This window comes from Electrona antarctica, assembly GCF_951216825.1.
Source record: "Electrona antarctica genome assembly, chromosome: 16".
Taxonomy (NCBI): domain Eukaryota; kingdom Metazoa; phylum Chordata; class Actinopteri; order Myctophiformes; family Myctophidae; genus Electrona; species Electrona antarctica.
In genome coordinates, this window is record NC_136797.1 from 28,912,877 (window position 1) to 28,928,799 (window position 15,923).

Sequence of the window (15,923 nt, forward strand, 5' to 3'; positions counted from 1 at the left end):
AATGATGTACACATGCACACACAGTGACTGTCTGACACAACATGCATGATTTGTAACAGTCGGTACGGATACACGTGCATGCACGATACACACGCGCATGCGCGCACACACACACACACACACACACACACACACACACACACACACACACACACACACACACACACTCTCTCTCTCTCTTCTGTTCTCCTCACATCTCTTTTTTCTGTTAGTGTGTAACAGAAATTATAATTAACCTCTTTCTGTGTGAAGAAAATGGGCTTTTCACACACAAGCAAAGCCCGTCTCAAAGTGGGTTCCCACCTCCAACGAGCCCCAGGGGTCCTTGAGTGTCGTTTCAGGGGGTCCCCAGCTAAATGAGGAACAGATTAAACGTATGCATGCCCTGGCCTGTTTTATTTTGGGACTAAGCTACTCAAAAATAGCCAATCTATGAACTCACACAGTGTGTCGTGATGCAAGCCGTTGTGAGCTTCTTTTTATATTTTTTCCAATGGGATCCACGGCATATCACAAACAACTTGGGGATTCTTGACATAAAAATATTTTAGTCTGGGCGACTGAACTGCTGATGTCGGCTATACTGACTAGAAAGGTGTGCTCAGCAGAGTGCAAATATCCACCAGGCGGCATGCCCAGCTACACCTCCATCTTTCCATCTTGATAATGTGATGACATGTTTTGGCGTTCTTAACTTCCATGACGGCAAATGGGGACGGACGTCGATGAGAATGGTGACTCGCTTGCCTGACGGCTCACTCGGCGGTATGCCTACCTCTCGTGACTCAAGTCCGCTTTAGACGGTGCACATCCGTCGCTCTGTTTTTTATTTTATTTTTATTTTTTTGGGGGGGGGTTTGCGAACAGCACTTCCACATTCCTGGAGTGCGGAATAAAGGTCCTAATCAGTGTTGCATTGGTGAGACGCCACTCTGGTGGGACGCCACTTTAAAGACGTCACACGCACGGCACTTAATACACTACAGGTCACACAAAGGACCATTGATAATGAGAAAGTACGCGGCGGACGACACAACAGTGATATATATAGGCCGAATCCTCGACAACGCCAAGTCCGACTACATGAGATGAGATCAAAACACTGGCACTCTGGTGGCGGGAGAACAACCTCTCGCTCAACGCCGACAAGACCACGGTGCTGATCGTGGACTTCAGGAGGCCGCGGAGATACTCATCGATTCAGCGAGTTCAAGTTCCTCGGAGTACACATCCAAGAGGATCTCAAATAGGACTTGCACCAACACACGTGAGGAAAAAGGCTCCAACGCCTGAAGAAGTTTGGAGTAGGACACCACATCCTCAGGTTGTGTATTACAACAGCTCAGTTGAAGGTATATCCTGTGTTACGGCCTGGAATGGAAACGGTAGGCCTACTGCCCGAGAAAAGATCAGCCCGTTCGGCGGAGCGCATAATGGGAGACGAGCTCCAGGGACTGTACAACAAGCGGTGCGTATAAGCCAAAGCCCAGCACATCATCAAGGACACGCACCACCCAAGTCACAAACTGTTCACCCCTTCACAACACCCGCGGAAGGGCAAAGGTAGCTACTGCAGTATCAAGAGACGCGCTACTAAGCTAAGGAACAGTTTCAACCCGACAGCCGTCAGATTGCTGAAGCATGGCATGAGTCTGCCATCAGGTCACTGAGTGTACAGGGTTTGATGAGGTCAGATCAACATATGGAATGTCAGAACAGGAAGGATGGGTGGGGTAGGATCAACATATGGAATGTCATAACAGGAAGGATGGGTGGGGTAGGATCAACATATGGAATGTCAGAACAGGAAGGATGGGTGGGGTAGGATCAACATATGGAATGTCAGAACAGCTCACTCCATTTGGAGATCTAAGGGTTTGAGGTCAGATGTAGAGTTGCTGGCCGGCTCCATATATGCAGATCTAGGTGATGATCCAGTCTTCTCCATGTATGGTCCATCTAGGGTTAGATGAGGTCAGTGTCGTGATCTTCATATATGGAGATGGCCATAAATAAGGTTGTGTGACATGTCACAAGGCGTGACCATATATGGAGGCCTTAAGGTCTCCATGATGTCATGTGATGTCACAAGGTCAGATCCATATATGGAGATCTAAGGGTCTCCATGATGTCACGAGATGTCATGAGGCGTGATGGATTGGCAACCATATATGTGTGACGGACGGACGATGCAGGTTTTCATAGTAAATGCAACCTTCGGTCGCAATAAAGGACTGTCGTTACAACTTACATCATTACGGTGCAACCAGAGTGACAGGCTGCATGGAGACAAATCTTTGGACAGTGAAAAGACATGTAATATTGTCACCTTTGCTATGACAAACAACATTACAATTCAACACATTCTCTCAACCAAATCGGTCACATACAGCCACTTGGGCCACTTGGCATTGCTGGATCAATGCTTGGCATTTAGCATTGTTTTTCAATATTCAGGTTAGTCCAAGACAAGTCACGTGACTGATGACAGAAAGCAGACGTATGAAATTGAAAGGACAAAGTTGTCATTAAAATGCGCAAAACAAGAAGATTGGAAAGAGAATTCATAGAATTTAAAAGTCAACTTTTGACGTTCTTTTTTCAACCAAGGTTCATGTTTTAGGTTGTTATTAGAGAAAGTAAAATATGAGTGTTAATTTTTTTTTCATTTGCTGCTTTCTTTCGTTTTAACGATTTCAGCTATTTTTGACTGGGGGCGGCCGGGCGGGGGCATTCAAACAAGTGGCATTTTTATAGTCTTTGGTATGACCCGGCCGGGGATGGAACCCCGACCTCCCAGACTCAGGGGAGACGCTCTAGTGATCTTTTGTGGCCAGGTAAGGTAAAGCACATCAAACAGCTGATCAGTCAGTGTATAAAAAACGAATACAAAGTAAAGGGCCCCTACTGTCTGAATGATAGTCTTCTACAGTATGGGACCAGACCCCTACTGTCTGTTTTGCAAATCACACAGTAGTGTCCTGCACATACAAATGTTACACCAACATTGGCGACCTATCAAAATCCCTGAAAGCGGTTGCTGGTTCTAATTTTCAAGATTAATCTGATCCAGTGCCCGTGAAATTGAAACCAACCTGTTCACTCGACAAACCATCTGGATGAGATTTCTCCCCCCGATGCCGGCTGAAAATGGCAAACCAGAAGTACTGGAGTCACAGACTCTAGCACTAGGCCTACTTAAGTAGGTCACCAACTTTGTTGATTGATTGATTGCAAATTGTATTAACGGTTTGTAGAATGGGTACAGTTCAACAAAAGTATGGGTCAATATAAAATCTGCTTTGAGGATAAAACCAGAAAAAGCACTATAAGATTTGTTTAGATAAGCGTCCTCCATTTTCAAATCACCAGAACACAGACATACAAATATACACTTCTATGCAAAGAAATCAGTTAGAAAAACAGAGAAAATGTGTATAGAAAAATAAGGGGGGCAGTTTCGAATTGCAGCTGCCTGTAAGTGCTCTTTGAGGGCGGTTTTGAAGGAGTCTAGGGATTCACATTTCTTAATGGCTGTTGGTAGGTCGTTCCATCAAAATGAGCGGGGGTGAGGTGGATTCTGGGAGTATAAGCGGGCCAAGTAGTACTAGTAGACTGACCAGTTTGTTTTGGGATGTCTGCAGCCTTGTTTTAAGGGCCTTTGAGGTGCTGTGGTACCACGAGGTGCATGCATAGTCCATAGACCTTGTATGAGGGCTCCTGTACTAGGTAGTCAAGGTATTTTTGCTGACCAGTGAGGAGATCATGTTGTACAGGAATCTTGTTCTTTGGTTGACCCTTTTTGATTACATTGGTAGCCATTTTATCACAGGAAACATTTGCCTCTGGGATGGAACCTAGGTAGGTTGTTGTAACTAGCTACTAAGATGAGCCTGTTGACAGCATTGATTGATTGATTGATTGATTTATTAACAGTTTGCAGAATTACAGTACATTTCAAGTACAACTCAATACAAAAACTGTTAACTGTGAGTGGACGACACCATAAAGCATTACACTTGTTTAGAATAGGGCCCACCACTTTCAATTCATCAAAACATTTAGAGACGTACGAATATACACAACTATAGTCAAAACAGGAAATCATCATAGGAGGTAAAAAGGGGAAAAAAACATATACAGTGAGGGGGAAAGTTATGGTCTTATTTTGTTGTTTCTGTGTCAACAAAATATCTATCTTATCTGTTGATTTTTGTGTGTGTAATATCTCGACAGCGTTGCAAATGAGGATAAACCTTTGATGCTCTTTTCGAGAATAAATCACGTTTCTTTTTTGTTTTTTTTGTATGTTGTCATGTTTAAGCCTAGTAGTTCGCGAGATCAGCCTCGTACAGACAGTGATCATCAATGCATGAATGCACTATATCAGAATAATGCACTTATAACCCTGAGGTAATTACGGTTATATACTTTAGCAATGTCCAGTTGTCTCCATGCAGTGAGAGCAACACTTTTGACATGTTCCAACTCAATTTCCATACAACTAATGCATTCTTTGTAATTTATTCTCATTGTTATATCTCATGCATCATACATGTATGTCATGTCCATAATGCAACGTATAATGCAAATATGGTAATACATTATAAACGTACAATATAAGTAAGAGGTACTAAGTAGCAATAAGTAATTCAGTTTTTTAAGTACATCTGAATAAGTGTGCAAAAAACAGCATCAATATACACAAACAAAATTGCTCCTGTCCCTGGGTTAATGGCATAGGCATAGTTTCAGGCAAAAACAAAACATACAGCATATAAAATAGGCAATACAGAATATAACTGGATGAATAAATCAGCGTGCATCCATTTTCTTCCAAGATGAACCCAGGCATCCTGACAGTTAAAACAGCAGACAGGTCTGTCAGTCCAGCGACATGTGCCTGGGGACCTCACTACCGAGCAGCACGACTCCAAGGCCAGAGGCATTCATATGAATGATGGTGCTATTGGTAGAAGGTCGCTGCTATTTGAGCGCCCGCTCCAGTTCTCTGTTTATCATACTGTTTATTGTCACTTTTGAACATCAGATCGGAGGCTAACTTCATCAGAAGAAGCGGCTGACTTAAGGCTGGAGGAAATACACATTTATTCAGTTCCAAATGCAAAATAGCAATACTGATTTGGCAGACTATTAAAAACAAACAGCGATGTACCTTTATTAACTTGTACATATTTATACACACAAATAGCAGCACAATGTATTCATAGATTCATACTATAATAAAAACAAAACAATGCAGCCTACCTTGCCTGTACACCTAATTTAAGTTAATGAATGTATTCATTATTTAAATCACCTGCACATTACTGGTCATGCATAAACGGAGAGTGAATCAATGTATTCTATTAATTAATTCAGTTTTATTCATGTAGCCCAAATATTTAAGTGACAGGCAGCAGCCATTCACTGAAGAGATGTCAGGAGTCAGGACTGTATAGCACAGTAATGGCATGCCATCTAGTGGACTCAACAACCAAATGAATAGGAACAAATTAAGACTAGGAGTGCAACAATATATAAATTGATTTAATAGATAATAAAACATGTAAGATAATCGATTTCTTTAATATAATAATAATCGATTGCTATTTTGGCCATGTCATCATAGGCCTATATGTGAAAAGTAAACAAAAAAAGTGAAAATAGTTGATCTACAAACAAGCACACGCTTGGGTCATGTGTATATAGATCTGCAATTTTCACATTTTTTGCACAACATTGTTATATAGTGTATAGTATAAAATAGTGGTTAATAGATTTGTTTGTTTTGTTTATTCGTTTAAAGATGGAGTGCCGTGATTTTTTTCCACCCTAAAACATGATCATCAGGTATTATTATTATTATATAAGGAGGAAGAATTCCTCCTTATTTAATAACAATTATTAGATAACAATTAATAGGTGACATTACAATATTACAGAATTATATTATATAATGCATGGAATAGCTCCTGAGCCCCTGCTGCCCCAATAAAGGAGTTCACCAACCAAAAATACTTATTTTCCATCAGTGAGTACTATAGACGAATAACAGTCAACGAGTAATTATCCATTATGTATAAATGATGGATAAGGGGTCAGGAGTCAGGACGAGGCTTTTTCATGGAGGGGTCAGAATAAAATTTGGACTTAACTGTTATTCGTCTATAGTACTCAAAGCCACCCCACAAACTCTTTAATTCATGGAGAGTTTTTTTCTTTCTTTCTCACATTCCTAACTTAATAATTTGATACCGGAAGCGTTTGCATCTTTCCGCCGGTCATCAAATTATTGGCTTAGGAAAATGTCTCATAACAAAACTGCACTGATGGGAAATATTTATGGATATTATAAAACCATCCATTACAGACATAAGGAGAGAAAAGTAATGTTTTTTTATGAGCATAACTCAGCTCGGACATGTTTATTTCCACATCACAGATTTGTTTTCACCTGAGTTTAGTAGCCTACATTTCAGTTGCTTTTTGTAGTACCCTATTGGCCTGAATATAAGACGTTTTTTTCCAATGGAAATATCCTAAAAAACTGGGTCGTATTATAATCGGGTACTAGACTATTTGGCATTCAATGTTATCTTTCCACAAATTAGTCTTGAAAAGTGGGGGTTGTCTTATAATCAGAGTCATCTTATATTCGGGACAATACGGTAAATAGTTTGGATAAATAAACAGTCTAATTTGACTAACAACCTGTTGTGTTCTCCCTATCTTTGTCTGATTGTAAGCCTACCATATGATCTGGTGCGTTGGGGGAGGTCTGGAAATGGCATGATCTCCATTTTCTGGTTTCTTCAGGTATGTATGGTTTTCGTCGGTTGCTATTTTGTTGTTGGCTTGTTGCACCCAGAGCAGAGGTTGCATACAGTGTGTAGGTCACTCAAGCAGATAGGTTGATGTCTAAAATACAAAAGTCAGATCACATGTAACACAAATAACAGTGAGGATAGCCAGCTCTAAGATATTTGAGAATCAAATTGGATTTTCCTTAAGTCTGAACTAAGCCTTTGAGGCTGTTCTGAGTTTACAGCCCCCAGCAGGGTTCTGGAAGGAGGGTTCTCTGTTCTCACAAGTGAAACTGGGTCCTGCAGCTAGCTCAAGATGTACAGTAGTACCTATGGGTTCAGTGAATCCATGGGAGGAGTTACAGTAAGTGGTGCCAATATGTTATTTAGACCAGTGGTGAAAAAAGTACTCAAATTCTTTACTTTAGTAAAAGTATCAATACTGCAATGTACTTGAGTTAAAGTACAAAAGTATTGGTATCAAAATGTACTTAAAGTACCAAAAGTTGAAAGTACCCATTATGCAGAATGCCCTATTTCACAAGTTTAAAAATTGTATAAAAATACATTGTGAGCTTGTAGATCGGCTATTTTCAAATGGCCAAAATATATCTAGGGCTGAAGTGGTTACTGTATGTTTGGCAATAATAATCAGTAGTTAGCTACAGCTAGTAACTAAAGTTTTCAAATAACATGTAGTGGAGTAAAAGTATATTTGCTCTGGGATGTAGTGGAGTAGAAGAAAAGGTGGCCTACTGATTTGAATTGTTAATACTCCAAAGTAAAAAAAAGAAATACCTCAACATTAACCACATCCAAAAGATTTTGTGTCAGGGATCCCTATAAGATGACATTTAGCCTCTCAGACCCAAAACCTGAAGAATATTTTGTTGTCATTGGATACGATTTTTCCACAATTCCATGCTGTATTGATCTTGGTACAATAAGGAGAGATAATAGGCAAATGTTGATCAAAATAACAATTCTTCTACATTCTCTAATTGTGTAAACTTCTTGTAAATTAAGTAATGCAGATGTTTAACAATAATTTAACTCTTGAAAGTGTAAAATGAAACCATAAGGACCCATAAAGGTCTGTTTTAATTTTACATTCTCAAGAGTTAAAGATCTAATAAGCGTAGGGTTCAATTGGTTACCAATTCCACATTTAGCTGGGGACCACCTGGAACCCCGTCAAGGACCACTGGTGGTCCCCGGAACACGGGTTGAAAACCACTGCTATAAGTGAATATTTGTCAAAAAATCACACCTGTGTAAACTGAGCGGTGCTGGCTGCAGTTAGTTCTAGTAATTAGTGTGAATGGCTCTTTAGGCTAATTAACAAGTGCCACTTTAGGTCACCCAGCAGTATTGCAGCCTCGACGCGTAGTCTCAGACATACGCGGTCATTGGAGCAGTTTGGCACAGCTCAAAAATAGCAGATCTAGTGAAGCCGGTGTTGTGAGCTTGTAGATGGCTATTTTCGAATAGCCGGAAAACAAAAAGGGGCTTAAGTGTTTAAACTGTTCCTCGCTTTGCTGGGGAGGAGAGGGACTCCTGGGGAAGTATATGCTGGGTGAGCAACTTTCATTGAAATGAGTGGGCGGGGTTTTCTGTGGCCTCTCCAGTTCCAATATGCTGTAGTTATTACTAATAGAGCACCAAAGTCCTGACGTCACTGCCCTCTACTACCAGTAGAGGGCAGTGAGCGCCATGGTTCATGTATGTTTTTATAAGCATTGTACTCTCCATAGGGGGATTTTAGATCGCCTCATATAAGAACTGTGTTTGAAAAATAAACCGATCACCCCGGCCTTTTCACTCATATGGATATGAAGCATCGACTGAAGGTGGAAATGTACAAATATACCCAAAGAGTAACAAAATAAGCGTTAGAAACGAGCCAAACAACCCAGAGACTACATTTCCGGGTAGGCTGCTTCTGCCCGCAGCCCGTCGCACAACAGAAACTGAACGTTAATTACGTTTATTTTTATTTTATTGATATATAATGTATCGTGGTTAGTACGAGTCGAGTCACCACCAGTTGAGCTTACGTCAACGAGGAATCTCAGGAACGCAATATGTTGACAGCTGGGCGTGACGTATATGCTCAGCGACATTGCATTCATATGTAGTTTCAAGGCTTTTGCGGTCACATTAATTCCATTTTCTCTAGAAACTGGCTGTATCAAATATGAATGGACATCATTAACGACGCACAGCCACTCCCCTGACAGAAACGCCGAGGTGGTCGGTTTATTTTTCAAACACAGTTCTTATATGAAGCGACCTAAAATCGCCGTTTGGGGATCTCAATGCAAATAAACAAATACATGAACCTGGAGATTGACGCCCTCTACTGAAAGTGACGTCAGACTTCGGAGCTCTATAGTTATTACTACTACAAACATCAGTATAGTACTACTAGAATCTCATCCCACTCTGGCATTCTCCATTGACAGTACCAGTTTAACCCATTTACCCTAGACCTTCTGAAAAATGTATTTAGCTATATCAGTGGTTCTCAACTTAGTCATGTCAAGGATCCCCAAAATTATATGTATTTGGCTGCCGACCCCCATCTCAAAATATTTTGTTCCAGGGACACCTAGAACCAAAGTTTTGAGTTAAGTTCTTTTTTAAATGTATATATTCAAAGACTTGCATAAAATGTTTTTAATTTTATGAATAGCAAAAGCATAAAACGACACGGTTTAAGTCGGTTAAAAAGGCATGTTAAGTTTACAGATGTAGGTAGTACCGTAGTAGCTATTATCTGTGCATGAAAAAGAAACAGAAAAATCATCAGACGTCTTACTGACAAAATTGAGCTAACAAGGCATGTTTTATGTTCATGTGTGTTGCATTTATTCAGTTTGGGAAATCACAATCTCCAGAAAACAAACTCAAGTTGGCTGAACGATTCAACAGCGACTAGAAATGGTCTCATTTCCAAGGAAATGGAGACAAGACAAAACCATTGTTCGTTTTGAGACTGAATTGCCCTACAACATGAATCCATTTTGATAATACAGTATGTTCCATTTTGTTGCTAACCGTTTTTAGACACAATATTACACTCAAATGTGTGCTGTACCGTCATTATTGCCACTTCTGTGACGCTTACGGAACTCTACCAACTTCCTGACCACATCACTGCCATGCCAATGGTGGTAATGCACAACCTCCAGTGGTGGAAAAAAGTACTCACATTTTTTACTTAAGTAAAAGTATCAATACTGCAATATAGAAATACTATGTCACAACTGAAAGTTCGGAAATCAAAATGTACATGAGTTAAAGTACAAAAGCGTTGGCATCAAAATGTACTTAAAGTACGAAAGGTAAAAGTACTCATTATGCAGAATGTCCCGTTAACAATCTTTTGAAAATGGCAGATCTGATGCGACACATTGTGAGCTTGTAGATCGGACATTTTCAAATGGCCGAAATGAAGTGGTTAATGTATGTTTTGTAATAATAATCAAAATCTACAAAGTAACTAACTAAAGTTTTCAAATAATTGTAGTGGAGTAAAAGTACAATATTGGGATCTGAGATGTAGTGGAGTAGAAGTAAAAGTATTAAACTGGAAATACTCAAGTAAAGTACAAATACCTTAACAGAGTACATAAGTACAGTACTTGAGTAAATGCACTTAGTTACTTTCCACCACTGACAACCTCTTATGCAATATTGCTTGAACAAACCACACTTATAAAGTCAAACTTTATTTACAAACAAAGTCTTCACAAAGTACAGAGAGAGAAACAAAGACAGCGAGAGCGAGAGAGAAGATATGAGCAAAGCATTTCAGGAATTTATATCACTTCCTATTTTTACGCCTTGGCTGTGTAGATGGCGAACCGTCTACAAGAGTCTGTGTGTGTGCACGCGCGCGAGCGTGCGCGTGTGTCCGGGGCTAATGTCACAAACCGCTGGACCAATCAGCATCAAGTTTCTTTGTGCATGCTGCCAGTACGGCCAAGGAAGTACATCCAAGCATTTTCTTTTTCACATCTGTTTTATATATTTTTTGAAATATTTGACGGTAATGAATGGAAGTGAAAGGCCGGTCGGATGGCGCTGAAATCTTGCCCAAATATCATTCATTATGTCATAAATGTCACAGATGACTGATGTCCCCAGACTGGCCACATGAAGTCCCCAGATCCACATAACACTGTTGAGTCACCTTGAGTTTACCTCAACCATGACATCATACTTCTTCTTTTCAAGGACAAAACCTTTCAAAAGTCATTTGCGTCCTTCTCAACAGTGATCACATCCATCCACGTCAAATCGGCAGGGTCATTTCCTGCTTTGCATGACATCACTACTTCACGTTTAGCTATTTACAAAAACATCCCTCGGTCGACATCGCTGCGTTGTCAGTGTGGAGCTTAGTGACATCACGTCCTGTTTGATGTCAGAACAATTTACAACCAATCCCGGTCCGGGATAAATTAAAGAATATTAAAAAAGTCAAGAAAACAAAAAAAAACATTATATAGAAATTTGTGAAAGATGAAAAAGAATCAGCCGCCCCCCTTTCCGCTCTTCTTTTCCTGTGGCTGTCGCCCTCTCTCCGGCGGCCAATCACGAGCCTACTTTACGTGCAGGAGCCAATCAAGAGCCTCCTTTACCTGCCTCCTCTGTGTCCAGGTCGTCACCATGGGGAACACCTTCATCATCGTCGTCATCATCGTCGTCTTGGTTGCCGTCCTTAAATGAAAAGAAAAAAATAATAATTTACCAACAGAAAAATCACTTAAAGACATCACAAACAAGAACCCCGGTTCGAATCCGACCCAAGCCGCTATACTTAACGACAGGGCAGTATATAGATGAATTTTAAACAAGATATAGGATGAAGCAACACATTTAGATGGATATAATTTCATGCTACATACTTACAAACAATGCTGTTTTTTCCCCAAAAAGCTTGATTGTTTACATACAGCTCCTACTCAAATTACATAAAGCTATTCTCAAATCATTGTGCATAAAGTGAAGTATTTAAAACCATTCTTTGTTTTAATCTTGATTATGGCATACAGCTCATGAAAATCCTATCTCAAAATATTAGAATATTTTACGAGACCACTAAAAAAAGATTTTTTAATCAAGAAATGTCGTCCATCTGAAAAGTATATTAATGCATGCAGTTAATACTTGGTCTGGGCTACTTTTGAGCAAATGATCTCATCAATGGGGCGTGGCATGGAGGTGGTCAGCCTGTGGCACTGTTGTGGTGTTATGGAAGCCCAGGTTTGCTTTGATAACAACCATAAATTCATTGGTATTGTCTTATTGTATTGTCTTATGTCTCACACCTTCCTCTTGACAATACAACCTAGATTCTCACACGGCACACAACCCAACCCATTCTCCCTCTGCACATAAGTGCAAACTCACAACATGAAACATGGAGCAAGAGACAGTGCCGGTTCCCGTTTCTGAAGACGACCTTGACCTTGTCCATTGTTAAAGATATGGTCCCGGTTGCAAAACCGGAACAAGAGAGCTTTAAAAAGGTGCGTAAAAACATTGACCCAAGATACTAGTTGCCCAGTTACAACTACTGTGCAAGAGAAGCAATACCAGCAATGTAACTGTTCACAGAGAGAACCTTACTGATCAGAAATGTAATATTTTCCCCAAGATCCCAAGATTCAAGGTTACTCTCTCACAGCAGAGAGTATATAGCTGAAGCCCTGCAGGATATATTACTATAGTGTATAGTAATATAGCCACGCCCTGAAGAGTGTGTAAAAACCAGTCGGCTTGGAGTGGAGGCTTTTGATTTGTTTTTTAATATAGCCCTGTCTACATAATAAAGGCTTTTTAATCTATCCTTGCTCAAGTGTCCTTGCCCGTCCCGACTCCCGATGGGACCCCTCTTCACTAATAACAGTACAGGCGTCACTACTTTTGATAGTTATTTTTCATGAACTCATGACTATGCAGTCATATCATCGAATTACATACTACTAGGGATATGCGTTCAAGTGCATCTTAGTTTGAGAATGCACAAATCTATACAGCCGTTTCCACTTGGCTGACTGGTCATATTTACTAAAACTAATTATATTTCTGAGTTGACAAGAGGGCGAGAGGCAGGCAGGGCAAGAGAGGCAACATAAATGTGTAGTCAATTAATCTCGCACGGCCCTCCCAAACAGAGTCAGTGACCTGTCTCAATAACAGTAAAATGAAAAAGATCTCAAAAATATTTTGTTCAAATCAATCAAATGCGTAATTTGTCTGTGTGACTGTCAGCGGCTTGTCATGGCAGCAAATGATCGAGATGGGTGTCCTGGAACGGCAGGCAGCGCTCTCTAAAGTCCTGTCCACTGACAGAATGTCCGGGCATCTTGTCGCTAACTGATACACGACAGAGGTCATGTAGGTAGGAGGTCCAGGAGGACAGTCTGAAACCACTTGTGGACTTCACAGAAGCTCTGTCAGGTGTGTGACCCTCTCATATGTCAGACCCAGTGCAGTAACTACGACAGGCCGTAAAACAAGACGTGAGGGGGAGAGCTTGTGTAATAGAAGGCCGTGCATGGCGGGGCGTCGCGCTGCGTCGGCCTCTTCTTTGGGTGTCTTACCTGCGCAGGTAAGATTCTATTAAACAAGCTCTGCCCCTCACGTCTTGTTTTACGGCCTGTCGAAAAATTACAAAATGGCGGCTCGGAATATTTTGGACAGAAAGTAGCTCATAACATGTCTACGGGGGATTTTTATGAAAAACAAGCTTGGCAGATTGAAAGAGGATAGCTTGGACTACAGCTGCAATGTTGGTGAGTTTAACGTAGTTTAAGACAAGCAGATCGCAAATGCAATTGGATGAGTGGGGAGTCAATGGAGGGTATTGCAACTCTAGATTCATCCCATTGTAAAAAAATCTAGAGTTGCAAATTGCAGCTAGATCTTACCTTGGGTTCTCAAACATTTTAATTTCAAGGACTCCCATAGCACTAAATGGACCTGGCTAAGAGGGAACAGGCCCGGCGGGAGGAGCAGGGGTCATTTGCATAAGAGAGGGGTAGCCAGACATTTGCATACCAATGGGCGCTTAGCGCTTTTGTTGCGTTCTGTGCTACTGTAAGTGGTGTGCGCCCTTTGAAAAACAATCTTGACAGGGGGTCAAGGTGGTCCGTTTAAGGGGGCAATGACCCATTTTGACCCCCCGTGGCACCGGGCCTGAGAGGACATTAAAGTATTGGATTGAAACTTAGAGAGGGAAAAATAAGAGTACTGGACTATAGGCATTAGGCAGAAACTCGTGGTTGTGGTATCGGACAAGAAAAAATGGTACCTTGACCATTGGCCGTCTCTTAGGTAGGCGGGACTTCATCCTTTTGGACAGCGCCACAAGGTTGTCATGGCGCTGTCTCTTCTTCTGCGCCTCCTTGTCTTCCTCCTCGTCCTCCGAATTTGTCTTCTTCCCGTCTCGCCTCTCGTCATCGTCCTCACCGTCCGAGTCAGAATCGGGCTTCTGGATTCGCTTCATCACCTTCCTCTTCTTACTCGGTGGAGCCTTCCCCACTTTCTTCTTCCTCTTCGCCGGCTTCTCCTCCTCCTCGCTGGAGGACTCTGACGTGGAGTCGCCATCATCCGCACCGAGGAACGAGCGCTTCCTGTGGCCACGCGGCGGCGGCGACGATGAGCTCTCGCTGCCCGAACTCGACTCGCTCGCAGACGACTGGCCGCCCCTTCCTCCGCTCCGGCCCACCCTGGGCGCCACGGGTGTCCTCCTCGTCGGCTTCTTCCGTTCACGTTTGTTGCCGTCCTCCGACGACTCGTCGCTGGTGACGGTGAGCTGTTCCTCGTCACTCGACTCGTTGGAGCTGGTGGTGGAGCTGCCGAACGAGCCCTCGTCACTGTCGTCCAAGATCTCCGCAGAGAGGCCGATATGTCGCTTCTTCAACGCAGCAGCTGCTTGGGTCTTTCGCATCGAGGCGAAGACTTTGCGCTTGTACAGGCTCTCCATGGCGACCACGATTAATAGCTAACCCACGATGAACTAAAGGTGCTCAGCGGTATTTAGTTTTAAGGACAGGATCAATGAAAAAATAACTGATGGATGAAAGATGTTTAACGTTATTTCGTAGACAGATATTTAGTGTAAAAATAAATTCAACCCAACAATAGATGATCAAAAGACAATAAGGATTTATGAAAGGCGCGTAATAATATTTCACGTAAAAGTCAAATCAGTGAAAGATGTGTGGCCCCCCGGCCCATCCTCTAAAGTAATTTTTAATAAGTATAAAGTAATTGTTTGGATGAATATTATAGAAAATGAATTCTAGTATTTTAACCCAAATAAAGGTTAATAACAGTAATACAGGAAAGAAACAAATAAAACAGTCTTTACAGGTTAAACTAAGCCAAGAGGCTGATGGGTAATCTTGGAACAGCTGTAATAGGCTAACGGCGAGGCTAAAATGTTAGCCTCGATAGCATCACACAGTGCAATGCCAAATGGCTAACTCTGAATAACACTGGAGGGCTATGCAGCAGGCGCGCGTTAACAAACTGCGCACAAAATCCGTTGTTTGCGGGCGCCACGAAATCGGAATTGCCAATAAATAATATAATCCGATGTACATGCGTGACGTAACGATGCTAACGGCTATGTTCAACTGGCGCTCATTTAGGCTGCTTGCACTTTGCACGGAGGAGGTCCAATTTAATTCCGATTATTCGAGATCGTTTCATAATCCGGTTAAAATGAAGAGGTTACGTTTGATGCGCGTGTGTCTGTGTGGACGTGTTTGTTATTATTAATGTTAAATGTCGCGTTCGTGGCATTTTGTTGTGGTCGCCATTTTAGGATACTGCCGGTCATCTCGCAGGCAGGCCCCCTAGTGCTTGGGGTGGTGCGGGGGGCATAGCGCCACCGCTGGTTGGAGGTCGACTCATTCTTGTCATAGGAGGGATTTGAAAATAATTGGCTCTCACATAATCTGATGATACTAGTACTAGATTATGCACTGCACTTGATAGTATATCTTTAGCATTTAATTGCTATTATGATTATTTGTTAGAATATTATATAGCTATTATCCATATATTATATTATACAATATTTTGTATAATGGC

General features: G+C 41.5%; 1 protein-coding gene across 1 annotated transcript; it reads right to left on the reverse strand.

Moving 5' to 3' along the window:
* Positions 1-9,560: 9,560 nt before the first annotated feature.
* Positions 9,561-15,713, reverse strand: LOC306939294 (uncharacterized protein). The gene is made up of 2 exons (XM_079523881.1): positions 14,134-15,713; positions 9,561-11,534 (listed from the first exon to the last, which is right to left on the reverse strand). The coding sequence occupies exons 1-2, from the start codon at positions 14,806-14,808 to the stop codon at positions 11,439-11,441; spliced, it is 771 nt and encodes a 256-aa protein (XP_079380007.1). The 5' UTR covers positions 14,809-15,713; the 3' UTR covers positions 9,561-11,438.
* Between the last annotated feature and the right edge of the window lie 210 nt (positions 15,714-15,923).